The 25,167-nt window shown below is 42.4% G+C and overlaps 1 protein-coding gene across 2 annotated transcripts in view; it reads right to left on the minus strand.

The window, feature by feature from the left end:
• Positions 1-1,130: 1,130 nt before the first annotated feature.
• The window catches only part of PLCE1 (phospholipase C epsilon 1), a 274,157-nt gene continuing 250,120 nt past the window's right edge, over positions 1,131-25,167 (minus strand). For both annotated transcript variants that reach the window (XM_010368132.2, XM_030940806.1), the window contains 9 exons: positions 24,537-24,700; positions 22,460-22,721; positions 20,128-20,246; positions 15,445-15,573; positions 13,009-13,218; positions 7,993-8,151; positions 5,230-5,448; positions 4,700-4,912; positions 1,131-1,569 (listed from right to left, as the gene is read on the minus strand). In XM_010368132.2, coding sequence (XP_010366434.2) covers positions 4,724-4,912; positions 5,230-5,448; positions 7,993-8,151; positions 13,009-13,218; positions 15,445-15,573; positions 20,128-20,246; positions 22,460-22,721; positions 24,537-24,700 — 1,451 coding nt within the window. In that variant the 3' untranslated portion in view covers positions 1,131-1,569; positions 4,700-4,723. The remainder of the gene's footprint in view (positions 1,570-4,699; positions 4,913-5,229; positions 5,449-7,992; positions 8,152-13,008; positions 13,219-15,444; positions 15,574-20,127; positions 20,247-22,459; positions 22,722-24,536; positions 24,701-25,167) is intronic.

Here is a 25,167-nt window from a genome sequence, read left to right on the forward strand (position 1 = left end):
AGAGTTACAGGCGTGAGCCACTGTGCCCAGCCTGTGTGGTGTATTTTTAACACTTCTGTTTTTAGAATATGCAGGAAACACATGGGGATGGTTTTATTTTTATAATTGGTTAAAAAAATTCCTCAAAGTGAAGTTTAGGAGTTTTAGTGTTTTGTAATTTGAAGAAAAGTCTTAAAATTCAGAGGTACCAATGGAAAGATAAAAGTTTGGGTTTTACTTTGGAGGAATACATATTTCATTTTTAAAATTCATAATTTGCTTCATACCAAGAATATGAAGAATCCTTTACACTTACTTGATGGTTTTGTGCAGCAAAGTTTAAAAATAATTTACATTAAATGGCAAGTATGACTTGGATCAATAGCTCTTCAGTTAATCAGAAATGAAGCGATTTTACTTCAAAGTCTAGCCCATTTCAGATGTTCAGAGCATATATTTTCTTTTTAGAAGTTTGTCTTCAAGTACTGAGAACTACTAATGCTTCTAATCCATGGCAATATCAAGAGCGATGTATAATAAATATATAAGTACAGTGTCAGTACAACCCTTGTAAAATAAATAAATTTACCTTAAACACCAACTCAATCTACTTTTGCTTTAAAAAATTGTTAGGTTTCTTGTGAAGACATTGCAGTTCAGCAGATATTAAATTATACATCATTCTAATTTTGAAAACCAAAAATGAGTAATCTGTGATTAAGCAATAACCTTTTTTAAAGCAACCCCATTAACTGAATAAGCAATAACCTTAAAAAAAAAAAAAACCCAATATTATTTCTATATGTAAAAAGTCCTAAAGAAGAGTGCACTGTGGTATACAATACGGGAACTAAATTGAATTTTAATGACTCTTACGTTATAGGACATATTTACACTTGAAATGCTCCAAAGCTTCTAATTCTCAGCCATAAAATGTATGGCTAAACTTCCTTTCTTGTTTTCAGATCTTTGTGCCCCTTGTTCCCAGTTCTTCTAGTTGTGTTGGCAAATTAAGGTCCTTGGGCCAAATCTAGCCTGCCACCTGTTTTTGTATGGCCCCTGAACTAAGAATAGTTTTGATGTTTTTAAATGGTTGAAAAAAAGTCAAAACAAGAATATTTGTGACATGTGAAAAATATATAAAATTCCAATTTCAGTGTCCATAAATAAAGTTTTATTGGAATACAGCCACGTTCCTTCACGTATGTGTTGTCTGTGGCTGCTTTTGCACTACAACGGCAGAATTGGGTGGTTGCAACATATTTTATGGCCCCCAGCCCTAAAATATTTACTATTTGGCCCTTTACAGACAAGCTTGCTGACCCTTGCTCTAAGTCAATTCGTGATGATTTTTCCAACTGCTGACATTTATAAAATGGCAGTCCCCTGGGCTTCATTGCTTCATTCATCCGTAAATTGGTTGGTGGCAACTAGCCCTGTGCCATTTTGCTTCTCCTCAGCATGGATCTCACATGTGTGAAGACTTCAGTTCAGAAATCATCAATTTCCAGTTTAAGTCTGATGAAAATAAGTAAATTATATTTTTTTCCACCATGTTCACTCTTTAACTTCTTGCTGAAAGATCTTCACCTGTAATGTTGTATACAGAGGCTTATTAGAATATTGAAAATGAAGAAACAGAAACACTTACGGTATAGCAAGGGTTCAGAGTTTTCCAGCCACAGCTCTAGTGGCTAGGTTTGGGGAAGAGACTGTTTCGTCTGTACTCACAATGTTAGAACATGATGTTTCTAGGAAGTAGAACATTAGGTTATTTCTGCCTTAGACATATTTCACATTCTTTAGAAAGTTTTCTTTTTTAAAAAAAATCACATTCAAATAAACTGTTCAACTTTAAGGTGGAATTCCTTCGACTACTACTTCAGATAATAAGATGAATACATTCTTATTTAAAAATTGGTAGATTATTGAAACTTTAAAAGGGATCATTTTAGAACAAATATGAAATACTATGTTCCTAGAAAGTGGCAAAAATACTAAACTTTTATTTTCGCTCGCTCTCTGCCTCTCGTCTAGGTCCAAAGTTCAAGTGATTCTTCTGCCTCAGCCTCCTGCATAGCTGGGACTACAGGAATTTTATATTTTTTGGTAGAGACGGGGCTTCACCATGTTGGCCAGGCTGGTCTCGAACTCCTGACCTCAAGTGATCCACATACCTCAGCCTCCCACAGTGCTGGGATTACAGACATGAGCCACTGCGCCTGGCCCTAAACCCTAAACTTGTTTTCTTATGAGCCCTTCTTTTCTTTTACAAGTGCTCTTTCTTGAAAAGACCATTGTAAAGGAGGTCATAACGTGGGATGTCAGTTCACATAGATGCACCAGTGACTTAGAAGCCTCCCTAGCTTTTGTTTTGTCTTGAGACGAAGTCTCGTTCTGTCACTAGGCTGGAGTGCAGTGGCGCAATCTCAGCTCACTGCAACCTCTGCCTCTCGGGTTCAAGCGATTCTCCTGCCTCAGCTTCCCAAGTAGCTGGGACTACCAGCACGCACTACCACACCCAGCTAATTGTTGTGTCTTTAGTAGAGACGGGGTTTCACCATGTTGGCCAGGATGGTCTCAATCTCTTGACCTCGTGATTCGCCTGCCTCGGCCTCCCAAAGTGCTGGGATTACAGGCGTGAGCCACTGCGCCCGGCCCAGCCTTCCCCAGCTTTAAGCAAAGTTGTGAAGTCAACAGAATGGTTCTAAATATCTGCTTGCTTAGAAGAAGAAAAAAGAATGTCATGTGAGTCCGTTGGTCAGAAAAAATAAATACTTGCTACAGGACAATAGAATCTAAAGGCAATCATCTAAATCACTATCAATCACCCTCCCCTAGTCTCCTAAAATATAAGCAGTTAGCAATGTTCATTACAGTAGGCATATTATTATTATTATTTTTTTTGAGACGGAGTCTGGCTCTGTCGCCCAGGCTGGAGTGCAGTGGCTGGATCTCAGCTCACTGCAAGCTCCGCCTCCCGGGTTTACGCCATTCTCCTGCCTCAGCCTCCCGAGTAGCTGGGACTACAGGCGCCTGCCACCTTGCCCGGCTAGTTTTTTGTATTTTTTAGTAGAGACGGGGTTTCACCGTGTGAGCCAGGATGGTCTCGATCTCCTGACCTCGTGATCCGCCCGTCTCGGCCTCCCAAAGTGCTGGGATTACAGGCTTGAACCACCGCGCCCGGCCAGGCATATTATTTTTAAGTCAAATTTCTAATGGAGTTGTATTCTTCTGTACTTAAGAAGTAATCTTGTAGCATATAGAGGGCTCTTTATATGTAGACCAGTATATGACCAATTTGCCAGCTTTAGTGTAATTTCACCTCCTTACAGAAGTTACAGAGGCATGTATAATATCACACCTATGATTTATTTGATACTAACTGCTGGATATGGAAAACAATATTTAAAATTTTGACCACTGCAGAGTGTAATATAGGACACCAGTTATTTTAGGAGTTGCTCTTTAAATGTGGAAACATGGTCTCGATGTATTGGGCCTTCTTTTGGGCTGTTGTAAGTCAAATCTGGCTCTGTCAAGAGGCATCACTGAGTTCTTTAATAGTGAGTTTCTGCAGTTTGGCAGTTTTGTATGAGAAGGTCCTTATTGTCATAAAGGCAGATGGTGAAGCTCTGTGACGTAAGCAGCAATGCTTTCACTGTGCTGTTGATCTTGGGAATTTTAAATCTGTGAACTACCATGGAACAGGTGAAAAGCTGGCTTTAATGAACCCTTAGGTTCATTAGGAAACTAAGCGAAAAGGAGAAACCATTGGTTCCCTCACATGCTTTTATTCAGGTCTCATGTAAATAATTTGTTTTAAGATAAAATGAATTTATGTGAATATCAAGCAGTAAATTTACTGCATTTTTAGGATTGAGGCTGTTATGTTATTTTGGTTTCTTTTTAACCATATCCCGGATGCCAGATTATTGTTTAATTGAGGCAGAAGGAGATGAGGTTGTTGAGGCTACATCAAACCTAAATTAAAACAGCAATAAAACTAGAAATCCAAAAGAATAAAAGCTGGATGATCCATAGAGGCCTTGAAGAATGTTCCTGTCAGTTATTAATAATGAAGACAGTTGTCTGATGAAATAAGGCTGTCACAGTACTTTGAGCAAGTTGACTTCTTGGGACCTTTGCTTATCTACAAAGTAAGAAGGTCTAAAATTACAAAAGCTCCAGTTGCATACATACATATATATATATATATTTGTTTTTTTTTTGAGACGGAGTTTCGCTCCTGTTGCCCAGGCTGGAGTGCAATGATATGATTTCAGCTCACCACAACCTTCGCCTTCCAAGTTCAAGTGATTCTCCTGCCTCAGCCTCCTGAGTGACTGGGATTACAGGCATGCACCACCATGCTCAGCTAATTTTGTATTTTTAATAGAGACGGGGTTTCGCCATGTTGGTCAGGCTGGTCTTGAACTGACCTCAGGTGATCCACCTGCCTCAGCCTCCCAAAGTGTTGGGATTACAGGCGTGAGCCACCGCGCCCGGCCTCTTTCCTGTTTTCTTTATAGGCAGTGCTCAGTAGAACATCATGTTATACATATCTTCAGAGCCCTTTTCCTGTTTTAAGGTCCCATGCCTACCTGCCTTCGAGGGGCATCCTCCTGTTGGAAAAGATAAACGACATCGTACTAATTATGCCTTACAAAGTAGTTTAAGTTAAGCCCTGTTCCAGGATGGTGCAATGACTTAACTATACCTGGGTTAAACGTGCTGCCCTTAGTCACTGTCGGTAATCCATTGTGTCATTGGAGGACAGGCCACCCACAGGTTTCTCCTCCTTGGTTTGGATACTTTCTGAGGTCAAGAGCTGAGAAGGTGATGTAAGTCCTCGGGCCTGTTTAGTTGACTTGGTGAGCTTCTTGAGTTCACTTGCAAAAGAAATGCCTTTCTTTTTATCTTCTCGAGATGCCTGTGGGAACAAAGAACTTTCCACTGGTATTAGGTTAAACTCAGGTTCCTCAGTCACATGACCCTATTTCAGAAGAGCGCCTTCCTCTTCTCTCTAGAGCTTTGGAGAGTAGGGCTGAGGAGCTCCCCTCTAGGACTGCTTAACCGCAAGTTCGGCCACATGTTTTTCCATATAGTGAAAACAAAGCCAAATAATTTTCTCCTAACTGCATTCCTTGACTCAGGAACTTTCTCTTAAATTTCACCAGCTTCCAGATCTGGCTACAGTGTGATTATGAGTATAACTTATGAACAGAGACAAATAACTTTAAACTTTACCTGCACTTGCTCCTTTAGCTTAAGGATGAATTTTCCTGCACCTTTCCACTTGCTTTGGGCTTGAAACACACACTCCTGATCCAGAAGGACCCGCTGAGAGGACTTGGGTGTGGTAGACTTCTTGTTGGTAGTGTCTTTCACCACCTCTTCCAGAAGCACATAGTCACTCGGATTGGGGTTGCTCAGGATGCTGTAGGAATATTTGGCTTTGCATAAGGTCTGAAAGGTAAGTTATGATCAACTGAATAAAGACACAGAATCTCCAACACTGGCATTCATTCTATATGAAACTTTAAGGTGGAAAAATGGCCCAGACTAGAGATGAAGGGAATCTTCCAGATCATCTCATCCAGCTCATTTTGCAGTTGTATACTTGTAGCTTATAATGTAGTTTCCCACATCACCTCATTTAGCTTCCCAACAGTCTGTGATTTAGGTGTTATCCCGAATTTCAGACGAGGAAGCTTAAACTTAACACAGGTTAAGCAGATTCCAGGATATACACAGCTATAATAGTAACAATAAAGGTCTGAATCAGATTTTCTGCATGTACCAAATCTCATAGACATGAAAGTCAGCCTGTGAGGAATAGAATCTTGCTCTTCAAGAGCCTCTCTGTCCCGCTGGGCTATCTCTATCACAGAGTCTTGGATGTTGAAAGAATTTTAGAAGTCAACTGATCTCTCTTTTCATTTAATATAAGAATGTCTTTCATTGATGCATTTATTAATTCATTAAATGTTTAGTGAGGGCCAACTATGCCCCGGATACTGTGCAGTCCTTTTAGGGGAGACAAAGATAAATTAAAGAAACGTAAGTCTGGGCCCTTTGGAATTCAAAGTCAACTGAATAAGAAGGCTAATATTAACCAAGTTATCATACAATAAGAACAGCAAGTAACCCTTAAGTAATGTTTACCATTTGCTAGGCATTGTATTAAACATCTTACATATACTTAATCTTCAAGGAAAGTACTATTATATTGTCTCCATATTGTCTATGTGGTGACTTAACCATGTAGTGTTTCGATGGAGCCAACGAGAATAGGCTGATCAAATCAGATGTGGTAGGGGCATTTACACAAAAGAAATAAATAAGGGCTTTTCTTTTAACTTTTACATTACAAAGAGCTAGTTTACCAGCACACTAACGAAGGCACAGATCTGAGCTCTTACTCCAGGTCTCAGTAAGAAGTAGAGCTGGGATTTGAACCTAACACAGCTTGATCTAGGGTCTGTGTTCTTTTTTTTTTTTTTTTTTTTTTTTTTTTGAGACGGAGTCTCGCTCTGTAGCCCAGGCTGGAGTACAGTGGCCAGATCTCAGCTCACTGCAAGCTCCGCCTCCCGGGTTCCCGCCATTCTCCTGCCTCAGCCTCCCGAGTAGCTGGGACTACAGGCGCCCGCCACCTCGCCCGGCTAGTTTTTTGTATTTTTTTAGTAGAGACGGGGTTTCACCGTGTTAGCCAGGATGGTCTCGATCTCCTGACCTCGTGATCCGCCCGTCTCGGCCTCCCAAAGTGCTGGGATTACAGGCTTGAGCCACCGCGCCCGGCAAGGGTCTGTGTTCTTAATCGTGTTGTACACCTTCAAATAGGTGTTTGATGAATGCCTACCCTCACAAGGCTATGAAGGAAGCAGAATTCTCTGAAACCATGTAAACTCTCAGAGAAGCATGCTTTACAGGAGGGGAGAGGATCAGAGTAGGCCTCCCACTTGTCCTCTGTAGGATCCTTGAGAGATGGTCAGTAGGTACTGGCTCAGGTATTTCTGGGACCATGACATTGTCACTGCAGAGCCACTTCCTAAATCCATTATTATCAATGCTCTATAGAGATCCAGACTCACTGTAGACACTAAGTGTCTGCTGAAGGACTGAATTAATATTTCCAAGCTTTAAAAATTTTTTAATTTTTTTTATTAAAAGACCAGGCTGGAGTAAAGTGGCACGATTTCGGCTCACTGCAACCTCTGCCTCCTGGGCTCAAGCGATCCTCCTACCTCAGCCTCCTGAGTAGCAGGGACTGCAGGTACACACTACCATGCCTGGCTAATTTCTGTACTTTTTTTTTTTTGTTTTTTTTAAGACAAAGTCTAGCTCTTGTTGCCCAGGCTGAAGTACAATGGCGCGATCTCGGCTCACTGTAACCTCTCCCTCCCGGGTTCAAACGATTCTCCTACCTCTGCCTTCCAAGTAGCTGGGATTACAGGCACCTGCCACCAGGCCCAGCTAATTTTTGTATTTTTAGTAGAGATGGGGTTTCACCATGTTGGCCAGGCTGGTCTCGAACTCCTGACCTCAGGCAGTCCACTCGCCTCAGCCTCCCAAAGTGTTGGGATTACAGGCGTGAGCCACCGTGCCCAACAATTCTTGTCCTTTTTGTAAAGACAGAGTTTTGCCATGTTGGCCATGTTGGTCTCAAATTCATGAGCTCAAGTGATCTGCTCACCTCAGCCTCCCAAACTGCTGGGATTACAGGTGTGAGCCACTGGGTCGGTCATTTTTTTAAATTAGAGACAGGGCCTGACTCTGTCATCCAGGCTGCATAGCTCACTGCAGCCTCCAACTCCTGTGCCCAAGTGATCCTCCTGCCTCAGCCTCCTAAAACGGGGATTACAGGCATGAGCCACTACAGGAGGCACACACTCCCCTTTGAGGTCCCCGTTCAGGAACTTCACTCATAAAATGAGCCGTCAGTGCACAGACATTTGTTCCCGTAATTTATGCTGAGGAAAGGACTGAATTGAGGAAGGGAGAGGCTGTTACCTGCTGAATGACATCCTGTGCGGTGCTGACGCGGGGTGCTTTGATGACTGTTCGAGGTTGCTCTGGAGAAACATCATGCACTTGGACAAAGAAACTCTCCTCCTCAGAGCTCAAGATCACTTCTTTGTCATCTTGAACAGTGTTTTTCTCTTCTAGGTTCTATGTTTAAAAAGACAAATATGAGTAAATAATAGGTTTATGCAGAATAAAGACAGACAAATCTAGCAAAAATCTGAGCTTGTATCTTGGTGATGTAGAAACTTAGGTTAGTATCTCATATACTATGTTATTATTTCATAAACTGTTCTAAAAGGATATACGTGTCTTCTGAGAGGAAGAAACTACTGTGCTTCTGATGATGTTGACAGATCCATAACAAGCCAATTTATCTGCTCCTATTAGCTGTGGATTTTTATTTTTTATTTTTTTGAGATGGAGTCTTGCTCTGTCGCCCTGGCTGGAGTGCAGTGGCACGATCTTGGCTCACTGCAGCCTCTGCCTCCTGGGTTCAAGCAGTTCTCCTGCCTCAGCCTCCTGAGTAGCTGGGATTACAGGTGTGTGCCACCATGCCTGACTAAGTTTTGTGTTTTTAATAGAGACAGGGTTTCACCATACTGGCCAGGCTGGTCCTGAACTCCTGACCTTCTGATCTGCCCACCTCGGCCTCCCAAAGTGCTGGGATTACAGGTATGAGCCACTGTGCCCAGCCTGTCTGTGGATTTTGAGAGTCCAAGTTGACTAGATAAATTTGTAGAAAGACAATATACCATTTTGCCAAGTAGCAAAAGCCAAATAACACAGTAAATTGCATTTAAAAGAAAGCCCACCCATTTCCACAGATGTTGAACAATGAAGAAATGCTAGACATCTGAAATGTAAACCATGAAATTGACAGGTTGGGTGAAGAAAACCGCAGTGACAAGGCTGAATGAATGGCTGGAGGTAAGCCACATTGAAACAAATTTTGACAAAATTCACAGTAATTATGAGAATTAGATTAATTGGCTTTTGGTGAATTATGTATCTAGAGATAGATGTATCTTATTAAAAATTTTCAAACAATACAGAAGTATATCAAGAAAAACCAAACTTTTCCCATTCTCGTCTTTTCTCCTTTTCCCACCTTAATCTCCACAAAATACCCCACTGTCATTAGGTAATACATCCTTTTAAACATTTGCTGTGGATGTTCAAATGTATTTTTGTGTATGTGACTGTGTAAAGCAACACCCTTGAATTATGTGAATTTAGATACAATGTGATTATCAAGCAGCTGCTGTTCTTTGTCCGCCCCATTTTCAAATGAGGATAGCTTAGTTAACTTTTGCAAGAGGGAGACTTAATAAAGGGGAAGGAGAGGCAAAGTAAGTAAACAGTAGTCAACCTCATCTCAGCAAGTGAGGACTTGGCAGGAAAACCTCCTTATCCCCAGAATTGTAGCCTCATCCCTCCAGACTGGGCTACTGAAATGGTGCTAACTAACCAGAAGAATCCATGAGTTGCTGTCACTATCCTGGAAGTTTCAACTAGAATTGTACCCATTGATTAAATTAAAGTCGGAATAGATAACTGCCACCAGGTGGCGCCAAAACTGTAACCAGGGCCAGAAAGGACTGGCTCCTGAAGCGTGCCCCAATCATTTAATTAACTTTGCAATCATGACGCTTTAATTACATGATTTTTTGTTAAATAAAGATATATAATCTATTTTAACTTTTTTCAATGAGTGAAAAAGTCCATTTGAATTTTTTCCAATGAATGAATACTCCATTATATAATGGAAGAGAGGGAAGAGACGAGCTATTGGCTCTTTTTGCATAAAATGAGATTGTATCCTATGTATACTGTGTTACAACTTGCTTAATAATATGTCATTGCATTGATCATACATATTTAACCAGTCAGAGGGCAAGATTTAGAGGTAATTCACATGACATAATTTATAATCTGTGTCCCCCAAACCGGGAGGCAAGAAATCAGAGAAAACCAAAAAGTTGCCACATAAAATGTCCCAACAATGATGCATTAAGCTTTACTTTTAAGAGAGCACCTTTGAGCCTCCCTCAGAGCTCATTTTAAGGTGTTTCTAGCCACATTAGTTGGAAGCCACAGGTTATGAACGAAATAACAATAGCCCTTGCTTATATCCCTTTTTACTAAGCATTGTTGTACACATTGTCTGTCTACATGTTTGACATGAGTCTCATAATTTCTTTGAGTCAAGTAGTGTAGTTTCTATATAGATTGTACAAATTAGGGCAGTGTGCTTTACAGAAGTTAGGTGGCCTGTTCATTGTGACAGAGTCTTGGTTTACCCAATTTCAAACCCAGTAACAGAAGGCGACACATTGACCACAGGAAGATTTGGTACCTGACAGCCTGAAAGCCCAGGAGACAAGAAAATTACACCTAGTAGTACCCTCTTGCATTCAGTAAGTACTGAATTCATTTATGCAATCGGCAGGTATTATTTGGGTATCACTATGCACCAGGTAAACCTAGATACACTAAATTTATTATCTTTTGAGATATAATATTTCAGTCATTTCAAAAATTTCCTAACAAAGGCATATAAAGGAGAACTTGCCATATTTTGCTCATCAGAAAAAGCTTGTTAGCTTTCCCTTCTGACTTATGCCCCTTTTTCTTCAAAATGCTTTCTTTTACCAGCTTTTTGGAAGCATATTCCTGAGGTCTCTACTGCCTGTTGTCATACACTTTTTTTTTTTTTTTTTAAAGATGAAGTCTCGCTCTGTCACCCAGGCTGGAATGCAGTGGTGTGATCTTGGCTCACTGCAACCTCTGCCTCCTGGGTTCAAGTGATTCTCCTGCCTCAGCCTCCTGACTAGCTAGGACTACAGGTGCCTGCCACCACGCCTTGCTAATTTTTGTACTTTTAGTAGAGATGGGGTTTCACCACGTTGGCCAGGCTGGTCTTGAACTCCTGACCTCAGGTGATCCACCCGCCTCGGCTTCCCAAAGTGCTGGGATTACAGGCGTTAGCCACCACGCCCAGCTTGTTGTCATACACATTTAAATTACATTTGGGTGTCCCTCCCCTCCCCAGTTCCTCTGAGCATATAATGAAGCTTCCTGTGACACTCAGCAGCCAGCCCATCTTCTCTCTAGCCCACCCACTGCCTCCTGCTCCTCCCAAGGTGCTGAGTGGGGGTGATCCACAAGGATGGACACAATTTCAGCCTGGGTAGCATAGGATGGTGGAAAGAACACTGACCTGGAAGCCATAGACTTGAATTATTTCTACTTCTAACCCTGTCATGATTTCACCTCTCTGAATCTATTTCTCTAAGTGTAAAATGGTTTCTGTTATATCATTCAACATACTGTTTGAGGGCTTTCAACACTAAATCATATGCAAATATGAGGTTTAAAAATTTACTGATTCATTGACACCACTTAGAGGATACTTTTTACATGTAGCTAATTAATAAGGCAAGACAATTTAAGAACAGGAAAAAAATTTAGACATTAAAGATGGCTTCAAAAGTATAGCTAAGCCCTCTGATATTTTATCATAAAGCAATTATTATTAGGGTTGCCTGGTTTCTGTCTTAGCAATTAGTGTGTCTTAATAGAGAACGCTGGGGAGACAATTACATTTTTTGCTTAAATGAAGTGTCCTTTCATCATCTTAGGCAAGGTCAGGGAAAGAAGGCAGTGGCTCTGGGCTCTCGAGGTGATGCTAGAGCTCTGTAGAGCTTCAGGTCACGTTCACTGTGACTAGAAAGTGAAAACACATAATGGTGAACATTGGCTATTATCTTTCACTGTGCCCTAGCAAGCATGGGCCTGAGGGACCTTCTATCAGGCAAGCACTATCACATGCCCCAAAGGAGCAGATCATGTGCCCAGAACAGGGCTTGGCACATATTAGGTGCTCAATAAATATTTATGTAATCAAATTGTTGAATAGACCCAACTGCTTGATTATCAACACGTCACGAGGCATGATTGTCTATGCTAGAGAAATGACCTTATATGTCATTTTTAAGTTAGTAGCGTTTTCTCTGCTAATTCAGAAAAAAAAAAGTGCTTCATCAATTAAGTCAAATAGGAGCCAATCAGTTTGGAGTCAGCGTGGCATTGGTGCATCCTTTCCTTCCTGGGAATGATCATGGGGATCTTAGCACATGTAATACAAATGGTTACTAATTCTGACTCAGGCCAAGAGATTATTCTTACTTTGTATGAAGTTCTGGAATATTTTCAAAGAAATATTATTGTTTTACTTATAAGCACGGAAGCTTCTATTAGCTAAAACTTCAGCAGGCACCAACTGGAAATCAATCAACCCCAAAATAGAAAATACCTGCAGGTTTTGCATTATACAGTAATGTGACCCTTACAACAATATCTTTCCACATGTATAAATAAAGTACTGGATCCATAGCTGATGACATGCATAAGGAATCTTTGCTTCCTTTATCTTATAAGGGATGTTTTTATTTATTTTTAAAATGGAATAGTTGCTTTGCATGAGAAAACATTTTTTTTTTTTTTTTAAATGGAGTCTTGTTCTGTCACCCAGGCTGGAGCACAGTGGCACGATCTCAGCTCTCTGCAACCTCTGCCTCCCGGGTTCAAGCAATTCTCCTGACTCAGCCTCCCTCATGAGCAGCTGGGATTACAGGAGCCTGCCACCACGCCTGGCTAATTTTTGTATTTTTAGTAGAGATGGGGTTTCACCATGTTGGCCAGGCTGGTCTCCAACTCCTGACCTCTAGTGATCCGCCCACCTCGGCCTCCCAAAGTGCTGGGATTACAGGCGTGAGCCACTCTGCCCAGCCTAAGGGATGTTTCTTAGATTGAATTACTGTACCTTAGAGATAATATTCTGAATATGTGCAGAAGAAGAAAACTGTTCATCCACATTTACTTAAGAATATAAACCAAGTTGCAATTACAAGAAATTCTGAAGTTCAGGGAGGCGGTGAGTGGTAAATGGCTAATCACATAATGAGTTGTTACTGTATAGGCTGCACCAGACACACTTACTTCCTGCTGGGTTTTTAAGACAATCCTGCCCACATATCCCTCTTCTGGAAACCAGCTGCTTAAAATTTGCATGATATCCTCTTCTGGACCAATGGCTCTCTGGAATGGTTGTTTCCTACATTCATTCTTTTCTTTAGATATAAAATATTTTTCTTCCATCAAAAAATAGTCTGTGGTAACAGGTTTGATGTCTTGTTCAGTTGTCAGAATCTAAAGAAAAAGTGAAGGCAAACTGAGGAGTGAGGAAAAAACTTAAATTCAAAACAAATCGACTTTCATGGTGTTCAGATAGGTTTGCTATGCAATTTATAAGTGAAATTTACTCGAGTATTGCATAATTCTTTTTGGAAGATCTAAGAATTCTCTTATGTTCAGAATGGATTGTTTATGTTCACTCTGGGCAACGGCACAACTTATTCATAATCCCCAGACAGCATAACTATTTTTCCCACTGCTGGAATGAGAGCTCCTAGTGAATTAAAAATTTTAGGTTTCTCATTCCATGAACTTAGCCCTTTGTAATCTTGCAACACAGGACCGAGGGCAAATAACCTAGTTTAGTATTTACTAAGACAATCTCTTTTTCTCACATTGGAAATACTCGGTCATCTTCTCATGGAAGGTTTGTAGGGCGAGGTTCTCGTGTGGTCTAAGTTCCTGGGAATTCTTCTTTAAATAAACTTTTGACAGTGTGCTTAAAGCGCTTGTTTTCTTTGTTGGCTATGTGCAGTCAAACAGGACAGCTGAGACAAAGCTCTGGAACCAGACAGACCTGAGTCTGAGGTCGGCCTTTAATACTTGTTAGCTATGAATTATGGGGTAAAATACTTAATCCTCCAAAAATGTTTAATTCCTCCAAATGTTATGATCTCAGCTACATTTCATCATACACCCTAACTTCAGAGGGAGCTCAAGGGCCATTCCCTTGGTCATTGCTTCCTTTAGTCTACCCCTATTCAGGAGAAGGAATTCTTTTTCCTCTGCCTCCCGGGTTCAAATGATTCTCCTGCCTCAGTTTCCCAAGTAGCTGGGACGACAGATGTGCGCCACCACACCTAATATTTGTATTTTTAGTAGAGATGGGGTTTCACCATGTTGGCCAGGATGGTCTCCATCTCTTGACCTCGTGATCTGCCTGCCTCAGCCTCCCAAAGTGCTGGGATTATAGGTGTGAGCCACTGCGCCTGGCCGCACCGAGAAGGAATTCTGAAATGGGTTAAGGATAAAATCGTCTGCAAGGATTTTAGGCCACTGTACCAAGCAAGGGTAGCGCTTCCAGTGTGGAAAAAAAAGGAATTACACATGGGCCTTGTCTCGCCCTTTGGAGGACATGCCCCTCCCTCTTTAGATACTGCTCCGTGTCCCTGGCTCTCACTCTTAGAAGTCCCCCTATGGATGGGGACCTGTCTGCAGAAGGCCCCAAAGATCCTTTGGAGGGGGATCTAGGGCAAAGGTGGCACAGCGTAAGGAGGCTTAGGCCAATTCTGTTACAGGGCTTGGGTTAACAGGCTTCAGGGTCTCCATGCCTCTTGCTACCACCAAAAGGAGAAGACCTCAAATGCCAAGATCAGGTGCCAGGGGAGGGGAGCAAAGTGGCTGCTCAACATGCAAAGGAAGGCCTTATGCTGGAGGGGCAGGAAATACCTTCTTGGCCCATGTGGCCCATCCTGAAGCTCTAAGAATTCGATTCAACTCCTTGGATGGCAAGAAGATTCCATTCACCTAATGTGCAAATTCTCACTGATTACTAATCTCTGCGTGAAGAAGGAAGATCAGGCCATGTCCAGGCTTAGGGTGAAAGCGTATATATGGCTGGAAGGCCACTCATTCTGGTCTTTATCATTCTAGAGCCTGGTATTTTATATAGCTTAAGAATAATTAAGGGCCAGGCGCGGTGGCTCAAGCCTGTAATCCCAGCACTTTGGGAGGCCGAGACGGGCGGATCACGAGGTCAGGAGATTGAGACCATCCTGGCTAACACAGTGAAACCCCGTCTCTACTAAAAAAAATACAAAAAAAAACTAGCCGGGCGAGGTGGCGGGTGTCTGTAGTTCCAGCTACTCGGGAGGCTGAGGCAGGAGAATGGTGTTAACCCGGGAGGCGGAGCTTGCAGTGAGCCAAGATCTGGCCACTGCACTCCAGCCTGGGCGACAGAGCGAGACTCCGTCTCAAAAAAAAAAAAAAAAAAAAAAAGAATAATTAAAAAATCTTCTCTATAGGTTAAGGTAGTTTGTCAGATGATTCTTGGATGATTCTTGGAGTGGATCTCAACGTTGAATAACACATTTCCAAACAATCAAAAGGCATATCATCAACATGGACTTTTGCGGATTTATGTGCATCTGTATGTGTTTACGCACACAGACATTTATACACACGTGTACATCCATACATCTTAGATTTTAGATTCTCCCAACCATGGCTCAGGGGACTTACTTGCTGCAGAAGCTGCTTTGCCTTGGTGCCTCCATTAATAGTGAAAACAGTAAAGGGCTCTGGCCCTGGGACCCCATGCACCGTGACTCTGTGAGTCTGCAAACATTTTCTTTCTTCTGTATTAAACATCTGTCAAGAAGATCACATGGCTGATCATTCATCCTTAATCACATATTTCTAAGCTCTATTTGATACAGAAGTGCTAGTACTTAGAAGTATGGATAGGAACATGTAAATGCAAAAGATGAGAGTCCATTTGTAGCCCAGTGCATCTTAATTGTGGTAGAAGGGGCAATGCTACCTCTTCCTCAATCATTTAGTGAGGGTATTTCATAAGCACATCACCAAAATATTAATTTATTTTAAATTACGGTGTCTCCATCACAATTAGAGGCTGATATTATCTGAAATGTATGTTAGTTTTTACTTATTAACTGATGTTCCACAGTATCTATTGAGTTCCATCTCTTTTCAGGGTACTGGGTTAGAAATTTGGATGGTAATAATAAAATGTTCTGCCCTTATAGAGTATACCATTCAGGCACACAAATCATAATGCAAAAATATATCTGTTAGAAAGAGCTGGGTAAGTATGTAACTCAATTCTTCGGGCATTTTGTGTATTAAGATATATTCATTCATTCGAAATAAACAATTTATGGAAGGCTTATAGTGAATTAGACATTATGCCTATCCCTGGAAAATCAGCGGCAAATGGGACACTATCCCTGCCAAGGGCTTCCAGTTGAATGAGATAGCTAGAGGGCAATGTAGGCAGTTGTAAGGAGCATGGTACGTTCCTTGGGAACCCAGAGGAAGTGGCCTAGAAGAGGTTTGGGAGAAACCAGGGAGGGCTTTCTGAAAATGGTATCTGAACCAAATCTTGAAAGACATAGTGTAATTTAGCAGATGAAGAATGAAACAAGAGAACCCCAAATCGACGTAACATGTGTACAAAGACTTAGAAGTGGCCTACAGCAGGGCATTCTGGGAACATCAAGTTCTACAACTAACTTGTTGGAGGGAGAAAGGCTAGGGATGCACGCAAAAGCACAGCCACTCAGGGCTTCACCTAACTGGCTAAAATTTAGACTGAAACTGGCAAAATGAGGATCTGAGAGCTGAAGTGTATTTTTAGCATGTACTTTATTTTTATTTGGGGTGGGGAGGAGAGGTTAGCTTTGTTATGCTTGCACAATGTGATTTTTTAAAAATCAGTTTTACTGAAGTATAATTGTCATACTATAAAATGCACACATTCTAATTGTATCATTTAGCTTGCACTATATTATTAATTAAAAAGATTAAATAGTTGCCAACATTTACAAAACCCCAGATGTCCTGATTCTCTTGAAAAAACAAAAGATCTGACGACATCACAAGGCAACAAGCAGCTGGAGCTGAGAGCTAGGTGACAGCTGCCCCTCTAAATGACCCAAGAGCTCTCTGCTTTCTAAGAGTCTGTGCTTAGTCCAGGTCCATGCCTGCACGTCATCATCTTGGGAACCTCCTGGCATGTGAATTTGTGACTTCTGGTATAAACTATACCCTGAAAGCAACAGAGAACTGATGGAGGGTTTTTCACAGAGGAGAGACATGATCATATTTAGTAGATCTGTTTGGGAGGCCCTAGATGCAGACAGACAGAGGGGCAAACCCAGAGGAAATGAGACCAATTAGGAAGACTCTACCACAAGCCAGGTGAGAATGAACCAGGGCCAAGGCAATAAGGACAGACCAAGATGAATGGATGTGAAAGATACTAAGGAAATAGAATGATCAAGTCTTAAACAGGGAAGAAGGCCAGGATGACCTACAGTTATTGGCTTCAGCAATGGAGAGTGATGCTCTCCATGGTCAAACGCATATTTACCAAGTACATATCCATATATGGCTGCCCAGGAACCCCAAGGATGGCAAGGTGTGATATAACAAAAAAATACATATTTGGTCTTTGTCCCCAGTTCTTGGCACACAGCTCTTAAAACCTTTGAAATCTCTGGAGTGAAGAGTGTCTTTTGTTGCTACTGAGATGATTGGTGGCTGAGAAAGACCAAGGCATGATTAGAGGGGTGGAACCCTCAGCCCTGCTGCCAGACCTCAAGGAAGGGAGGGGGCTGAAGACTGAACTAATCACCAGTGGCCAGTGATTGAACCAATCATGCCTAGGTCATGAAACCTCCATAAAAACCCTAAATGATGGGGTTCCGAGAGCTTCCAGGTTGCTGAACGCATCAAGGTTCTGGGAGGGTGGCCTGAAGGGGACACGGAAGCTCTGCACTCCTCCTCCCATACCTTGTTCCGCGCATCCTTCCATGAGGCTGCTCCTGAGGTGCATCTGTTGTGATCAACTGGTAATAATAAGCAAAGCACTCTCGTGAGTTCTGTGTCATTCTAGCCAATTATTGAATCTGAGCATTTATAGGGATCCTCTGAATTTATAGCTGTTTGGTCAGAAGTCCTGGTGACAACCTGGGACTTGTGACTGGCATCTGAAGTAGGAATAGTCTTGTGGGACTGAGCCCTCAACGTGTGGGATCTGACACCAACTCTAGATGGATAGTGTTAGAATTGAACTGAAATGTAGGACACCCAGCTGTTGTCAGAGAGTTGGAAAAGACACCACATTTTTGGTGTCAGAAGTGTTGTGAGTAAAAACAGCTCATCTGTGGCATCTGTGGAATCTTCAGCTGTAACAGATATTGAGGTCACCCTGCTTAGAACTGGGTATTTGGCCCTGCTCTGCCTTTCTGAAAGCATCTGATTCCTGCTCTTTGTACCAAGCGGCCCTGCCCTTCTTATCAATCCTCTGCACAAGGTGGAAGCCACACCTTCCTCCACGCTGGCCAAAGTGCTGTTCTAAACCTTGGACACATGGTGCAATCACCTGATGATCCTTAAAAAAACTGATGCCTGGGGCCCACCTGCAGAGACGCTGGTTTAACTGGTGCGGGGCGTGGCCTGTGCACATGGAGTTTTTAAAGCTCCCCAGGTGATACAAATATACAGTCAAGGTTGCTGTGGAGTGATGAAGGGAAACAGGAGGAACACCGAAGCAAACAAGGGCAGGGACAGCAGGAGTCAAAACTGATAGTGGTGAGGGCAAGGGCAGAGAAGAAAGCAGAAAGTGGCAGTGGAAGCTGTCATGGCCAGTGCCATTGTGAGCACAGAAGGTGCCTTTCCAAAGATTGTTAGGACTATGTTGAGTCTGAGATTGACACAAAAGTAATCACATTGTTAAACATGTAATGGGGGTAACCAATGGACACACTTTTAAAATGTATGTTTAATTTAAAGAAGAAGCATAATAGAATTAGCCAGCTAATTAAAGTCGTTGTTTTAGACATACCTTTTTAGAGATAGGATCTCATTCTTTTGTCCATGCTGGAGTGCAGTGGTGTGGTCATAGCTCACTGTAGCCTCAAACTCCTGGGCTCAAGCAGTCCTCCTGCCTCAGCCTCCCAGGTAACTGGGACTACAGGTGCTTGACACTATGCCCAATTGAAACACCTTTTTTTTTTTTTTTTAAATAGAGATGGGGTCTTTCCCAAGCTGATCTTGAACTCCTGGACTCAAGCTATCCTTCTGCCTTGGCCTCCCAAAGTGTTGGGATTAGAGGCATGAGCCGCTGCACTCAGCCCAGTTTCTTATCTAACTAAACCATCCTGCATTAGTGAGGGGGCCCTGGTCCAAGTGTCCTCAAACTTTAGTGGGCACTGAGTTTCCGCGGGGCACTTGTTAAAATGCAGATTCTGGTCAGGTGTGGTAGCTCACGTCTGTAATCCCAGCATTTTGGGAGGCCAAGGCGGGAGGATCACTTGAGTCCAGGAGTTTAAAACCAACCTGGGCAATACAGTGAGACCCCATCTCTAAAGAAAAAGAAGTTAGCTGGGCATAGTGGCACACGCCTGTCATCCCACCTACTCAGGAGGCTGAGATGGGAGAATAGATTGAGCCAGGAAGGTCGAGGCTGCAGTGAGCTAGGATGGCACCACTGCACTCCAACCTGGGTGACAGAGTGACACTGGGCGACAGAGACACACTGTCTCTGGAAAAAAAAAAAAAAAGCAGATTCTGCAACTGTGGCACTTTGTACAGTGTCCTTCTTCCATTCTCAAGGGTGCAGATTCTGCATTCCCCAAGCACGGAGGTGCAAGTTATGCATCGCCAGCAGAGCCTATTGCTCTCTCCAGCCTTGCTCTGCCTGTGACATTTGCCCCTGGACTGCTGAAGGAGCAAAATATTTTCCTGGTTTAACCTAGAGTTTCTAGAAGTATTGGAAATACTTCCTACTAGGCTTTGCTTAATAAACCTCTTCCCCACTTTATTATATTTGGCTCACTTCCCTGATAGACACTATAATACATGGGCTTTGTTACTAGAACTTGAGTGTAAATCCTGGACTGCTGCTTGCTAGCTGTGTGACCTCAGATGTACTGAGCTCTACCTTCCTCATCTGTAAAATGGAGATGATACTAATAGCTACTGCCTGACGTTATTGAGAGGACTGAGTTGGTATATATATAAAGCGCTTGCTAAGTGCCAAGTGTCAGCCATTACTGTTATTAATTTCCATAGCTACCTAATTAATAACTCACACCAACCACTTTGCTGAGCCACAAAAAGCCCACCTTCAGTGTAGCAATCCCCATAAATATGCTGAGTGAAACAGAACTTCATTACCGAAGAGGCTGACATGGTACTGCCAGAGGAATTTTCTTCCATCCTTCTGCTGTTAATGAATAGACTAGAGATTTCCAAGACTTCATTGTGAAGGTTTCGCAGCTGAAGATGTCGATATCCTGGAGTAATACAGAATTGGCAAAAGCTTGTTAACCATGCGCTACTGAAAAGAAGAAGCTCCTGGAGGTCAGTAAATGACAGGTAGAAAGAAGACCTTAAAATGGGCAGGGATGGCAACAGGCATGCAACCAACAGGTGCCTTTTCACCAGGAGAGTGCTGCCCCGAGCTACCCAATGGCAATTAATTTGTTCAAGTACTGTTTCCAACTTAGACACAAAGAGAAAACCTTAAACTCAGACAAAACCTGATCTAGTAGGAAAACCTGATCACTAACAGTCCCTGTTCAAATGTTCTACCTTAGAGCAGCTTTAGTGATAACAGAGTATTTCCACGATGGGAGATTGGTTATAAATTACGGTATGACTATAAGTATAAAATGGAATAATACACAACTGGTAAAAGTGGTAATGTATATGTATAGTTATTAACATGAATGGTTGCTCACTATATACATTAGTAAGTGAAAACCAGTAAGTTACAAAACACAAAGATTAGTAGAAAGCCTATTTGTTAAAAATATATCTGTATGCTCATGTGTTATATACATGGTAGGAGAAACAAAGCCTGCAAGACTTATACACCAAAAGTGACTGTGTTGGAGAGATGGAAAAATGGATTATCAAAAAAAAATTGTTTTTGTTTCTATGTACTTTCTCATATTTCTGTAATAACAGTTATGGGTGTCCCCCTGACCCCATACTCCCCATTCCTGTGTAGAAGTCCTAACCCTCCGTACCTCTGAATGTGGCTATATTTGAAGAGAGGGCCTTTAAGGAGGTAATCAAGTTAAAATGGGGTCCTTCAGGTGGGCCTTAAACCAGTGGGACTGGTGTCCTTATGAGAAGAGGGGATTAGGACACAGACAACATAGAGGGCTGACTGTGTGAGGACACAGTGAGCAGGTGACCATCTGCAAGCCAAGGAGAGAGGCCCCAGAAGAAACCAATCCTGCCAACACCCTGATCTCAGACTTCCAGCCTTAAGACTGTGAGGAAATACATTTCTGTGGTTCAAGCCACCTAGTGTGTGATATTCTGCGATGGCAGCCTGAGCAGACTAATTAAATGACCACAGGCTACTTGCACAGAGAAGAGAAACAGGAAAAGAACACAAAGTAGGAAACTGTAATGTGTTTGTGAGCTCCGAGGATGGCAGCTTGAGTGTGGCTGGGAGAGGAAGTGCGTACTTAGAACATTGGTGCTCAAAGGAGACCATCAGAGCCAGCGCACCTGGGAGCATGTTAGAAAGGGAAACTGTCAATCGCTCCACTGCACTCCAGCCTGGGTGACAGAGCCAGACTCCATCTCAAAAACAAAACAAAATAAAACAAAACAAAAAAACGATGCACAGGCTGAAATTTATCAGAGTGCCACAGCAAAGCCAATCCACAAGCCAACAGCTCTAGCCTTTGCCCAGAATTCTTCATTGCCCTCTTCCTGCACCTGAAAACCAGTCCCAGCTTCCCAAACTGGACTTCTGCCAGGTACCGACTCCAACCGCGCAGTCACTTGGGCCACCACCACACCCGATCCCTCCGACATCTCTGTTTCCTCTCCTTATTTCAATCCCTGCTTTCAAACTGCCAGCAGTGCTGTGGGTAGTATTTAGGAAGAAAAATGTGTGGAAATGTGAGTGCAACAACCACTGCTCCCAACATCAGCAGGCGTGGGTGAGGTTGCACTTTACAAGGGATATTGTTAATACCGCAGATTCTTAAAAAACGTAAAAGAAGGGCCGGGCACAGTGGCTCAAGCCTGTAATCCCAGCACTTTGGGAGGCCGAGATGGGCGGATCACGAGGTCAGGAGATCGAGACCATCCTGGCGAACACAGTGAAACCCCGTCTCTACTAAAAAATACAAAAACTAGCAGGGCGAAGTGGCGGGCGCCTGTAGTCCCAGCTACTCGGGAGGTTGAGGCAGGAGAATGGCGTAAACCCGGGAGGCGGAGCTTGCAGTGAGCTGAGATCCGGCCACTGCACTCCAGCCTGGGCGACAGAGCGAGACTCCGTCTCAAAAAAAAAAAAAGTAAAAGAAAAACTTCTTTTGAGACGTGCTTCAAAAGTGCTCCAATCTGTATTTCCATTTGCTTCTTATTTCAACTTCTTTATAAGAAAATGTCAAACACAAAAGAAGAGAGAAGAGTATAAGGAAATTCTGGCATCCATCGTCAAGCTACAACAATGATTAACATTTGGACAATTTTATTCTACCTCGTTTTAAAGCTTTCAGTGGAATGATTCTCTGAGCAGTTACCGCTGAACTGTTGTTTTCCACAACTGCAAAACGAAGAAATACAAGATCTTCGAAGTGAACGCGGAACAGAAACTGCTCGTTCCACATGGGGTTCAGGGTGTTTCGATGGATGGGCTTCGTGCGGAAATGGCAGCTGTCCAGAGGCATGCCCAGGACATCGACTTCAATGCACGGGCTTCCCGTGCTGTTACTGGGGCACACATTCTGACCAGAGACAATCTAGGGTGAGGGAGACAAAAGGGATCAAAGTCACCGAGGATAAAAACGAAAGACAACCTCTACACCTCACTGCTTCCCTCTGCAAAGGAATCTCAAGAACACTGGAATGGACAAAGTGAATGACGAATAAAACTGTTTTAAAAGTAAGTGATTGTAGGGCCGGGCACAGTGGCTCACGCCTGTAATCCCAGCACTTTGGGAGGCTGAGGTGAGCAGATCACGAGGTCAGGAGATAGAGGCCATCCTGGCCAACCTGGTAAAACCCCATCTCTACTAAAATACAAAATATTAGCTGGGCATGGTGGCGCGCGCCTATAGTCCCAGCTACTAGGGAGGCTAAGGCAAGGGAATCGCTTGAACCCGGGAAGCAGAGGTTGCAGTGAGCTGAGATCACACCACTGCACTCCTGCCTGGTGACAGAGCAAGACTCCATCTCAAAAAAAAAAAAAAAAAAAAAGTAAGTGATTGTAACTGGGTAATCACATGACTGGAATCATGTGAAAAGCCTATTTTGTCAACATCATTCACTTAACTGTAACCTTTCAACTATCAAAAATGTTCAAATGTCTTCAAAAACCAAACAAGATGAAGTTAAATTTCTCACAAAAGATGACTTTACGCAATATAATAATACATTTATTACTAATATTCTGTTCAAAATGTCATAGGAATATGTTTTATAACTTCAAAACCTTTTTCTTGAAGAGTTTCATTTTGGAGCAAGTTGCAGACATGTTAGGAATTAATTCACAGCTTTCTGTAAACAGATCAAACTACCCTCGCCCCTAGCTAAAAAAAAAAAACAAAAACAAATAGGAAAGGGGCTACTGTCCTGCTGTCTTAGGGAAAGAGAAAAAGCAGTTTGGGTGGTAGGAAAGTTTGTGAATGCTGTTATCCCAGGGGTTTGCGGGTGTCGTATTTGGAGGGCTTTCTGGCATTCTTCCCGTGGAGGGAGAGAGACAAGATCTAAAGGTGGAAAGAGATGACCAGGTCTCTTTTGTTGTTTTGTTTTGTTGAAACAATGTCTCACTCTGTCACGCAGGCTGGAGTGTAGTGGTGTAATCTTGGCTCATTGCAACCTCTGCTTTCTGGACTCAAGTGATTCTCCAGCCTCAGACTACCGAATAACTGGGACTACAGGCGTGAGCCACCATGCCCGGCTAATTTTTTTGTTATTTTTTGTAGAAACAGGGTTTCACCAATTTGCCCAGGCTGGTCTCGAACTCTTGAGCTCAAAGCGATCTACCCACCTGGGCCTCCCAAATTGTTGAGATTACAGGTGTGAGCAATCGCACCTGGCCAGGTCTCTGTTTTTAAGAGGAGTCTGTGGAGTTTTGACAATAAGTTATTTAGGTGAAAAGGAATAAGGAAAGGCCCATGAATGATAAAGGTTAAATTATAACGAGGAAATATACTTAATTGTATTTATATATTGACGCGAGTTTGTCTGATCTTAGAGCTTTGGAGCTTAGAGCTTAACATGAGCTGATCTAACAAAAAGCGCAACTTTCATGGGCTATACTCATAGTTATGATTCTGTGGGCCCTGGAAGAGAGAGCTGCCATCGTCAGTACATCAGGTGAAGCAGGGACCTCATAAGCCCCGCTCCTGGGCTCTGGCAAACACAGTGTCTGGCAACAGCTTGCCTAGCCATAGCTACTGCTTCGTGGGAGATAAATACATTATTCTGGGAACTAAATCTGTATGACCAAAATTGTGACATGACAGCTTTCCAATGCCTTGAATTCAAAACCAGTTCGTTTTCAGAAAGGCTTAAAGCCAACCTTAAGTTCTTTCTCTAGGGGCTGTACTTACAGTTAAAGAATAGACTACAGGATCCATGCTGTCCAGATCTCTTTCCAGTGGAGAAAACTTCTGATACATCGGGCAGTTCTTGTCCCACAGAACTGGAGGTTTCAAAACATAACCACAACCACCATTTGCCTCAAACATTGCAGCATTTAAATGTAAAGGGAGATCTGTAAAACAACAACAGAAAGCCAATATAGCGTGTTACTTTGTCACTTAAGTATCATCTAATAAATTTAAAGTTCAAAAGAACTTTGCATCAATTTTCCCTAAGCTCCAGCATGAAAAAGAGATAATCATCCATTCGTCCCACAGATTGATAAATGCCTACTATATGCCGAGTTGTGTGAGGCATCAGATACAGCAGGTAATAAGAGAAAAATTCCTGTCCCTCTGGGGCTTACAGTCTATGGATTGCCCTGTGTTACCACTCCAAACTAGGTTCCACCACTTAAAAATGCCTTTGCAAATATTTGCTACATCTGTCTGAAAAATCTTGTGAAATACAGTTGACCATGGGGGATTGGTTCCAGGAGGAGAAGGTACCAAAGTTCACAGATGCTCAGGTCTGTGATATATATGGTGTAGAATTTGCATTATAACGTATACCATCCTTCTGTACACTTCTTTTTTTTTC

This window comes from Rhinopithecus roxellana, chromosome 11 (assembly GCF_007565055.1).
Source record: "Rhinopithecus roxellana isolate Shanxi Qingling chromosome 11, ASM756505v1, whole genome shotgun sequence".
Lineage (NCBI taxonomy): Eukaryota > Metazoa > Chordata > Mammalia > Primates > Cercopithecidae > Rhinopithecus > Rhinopithecus roxellana.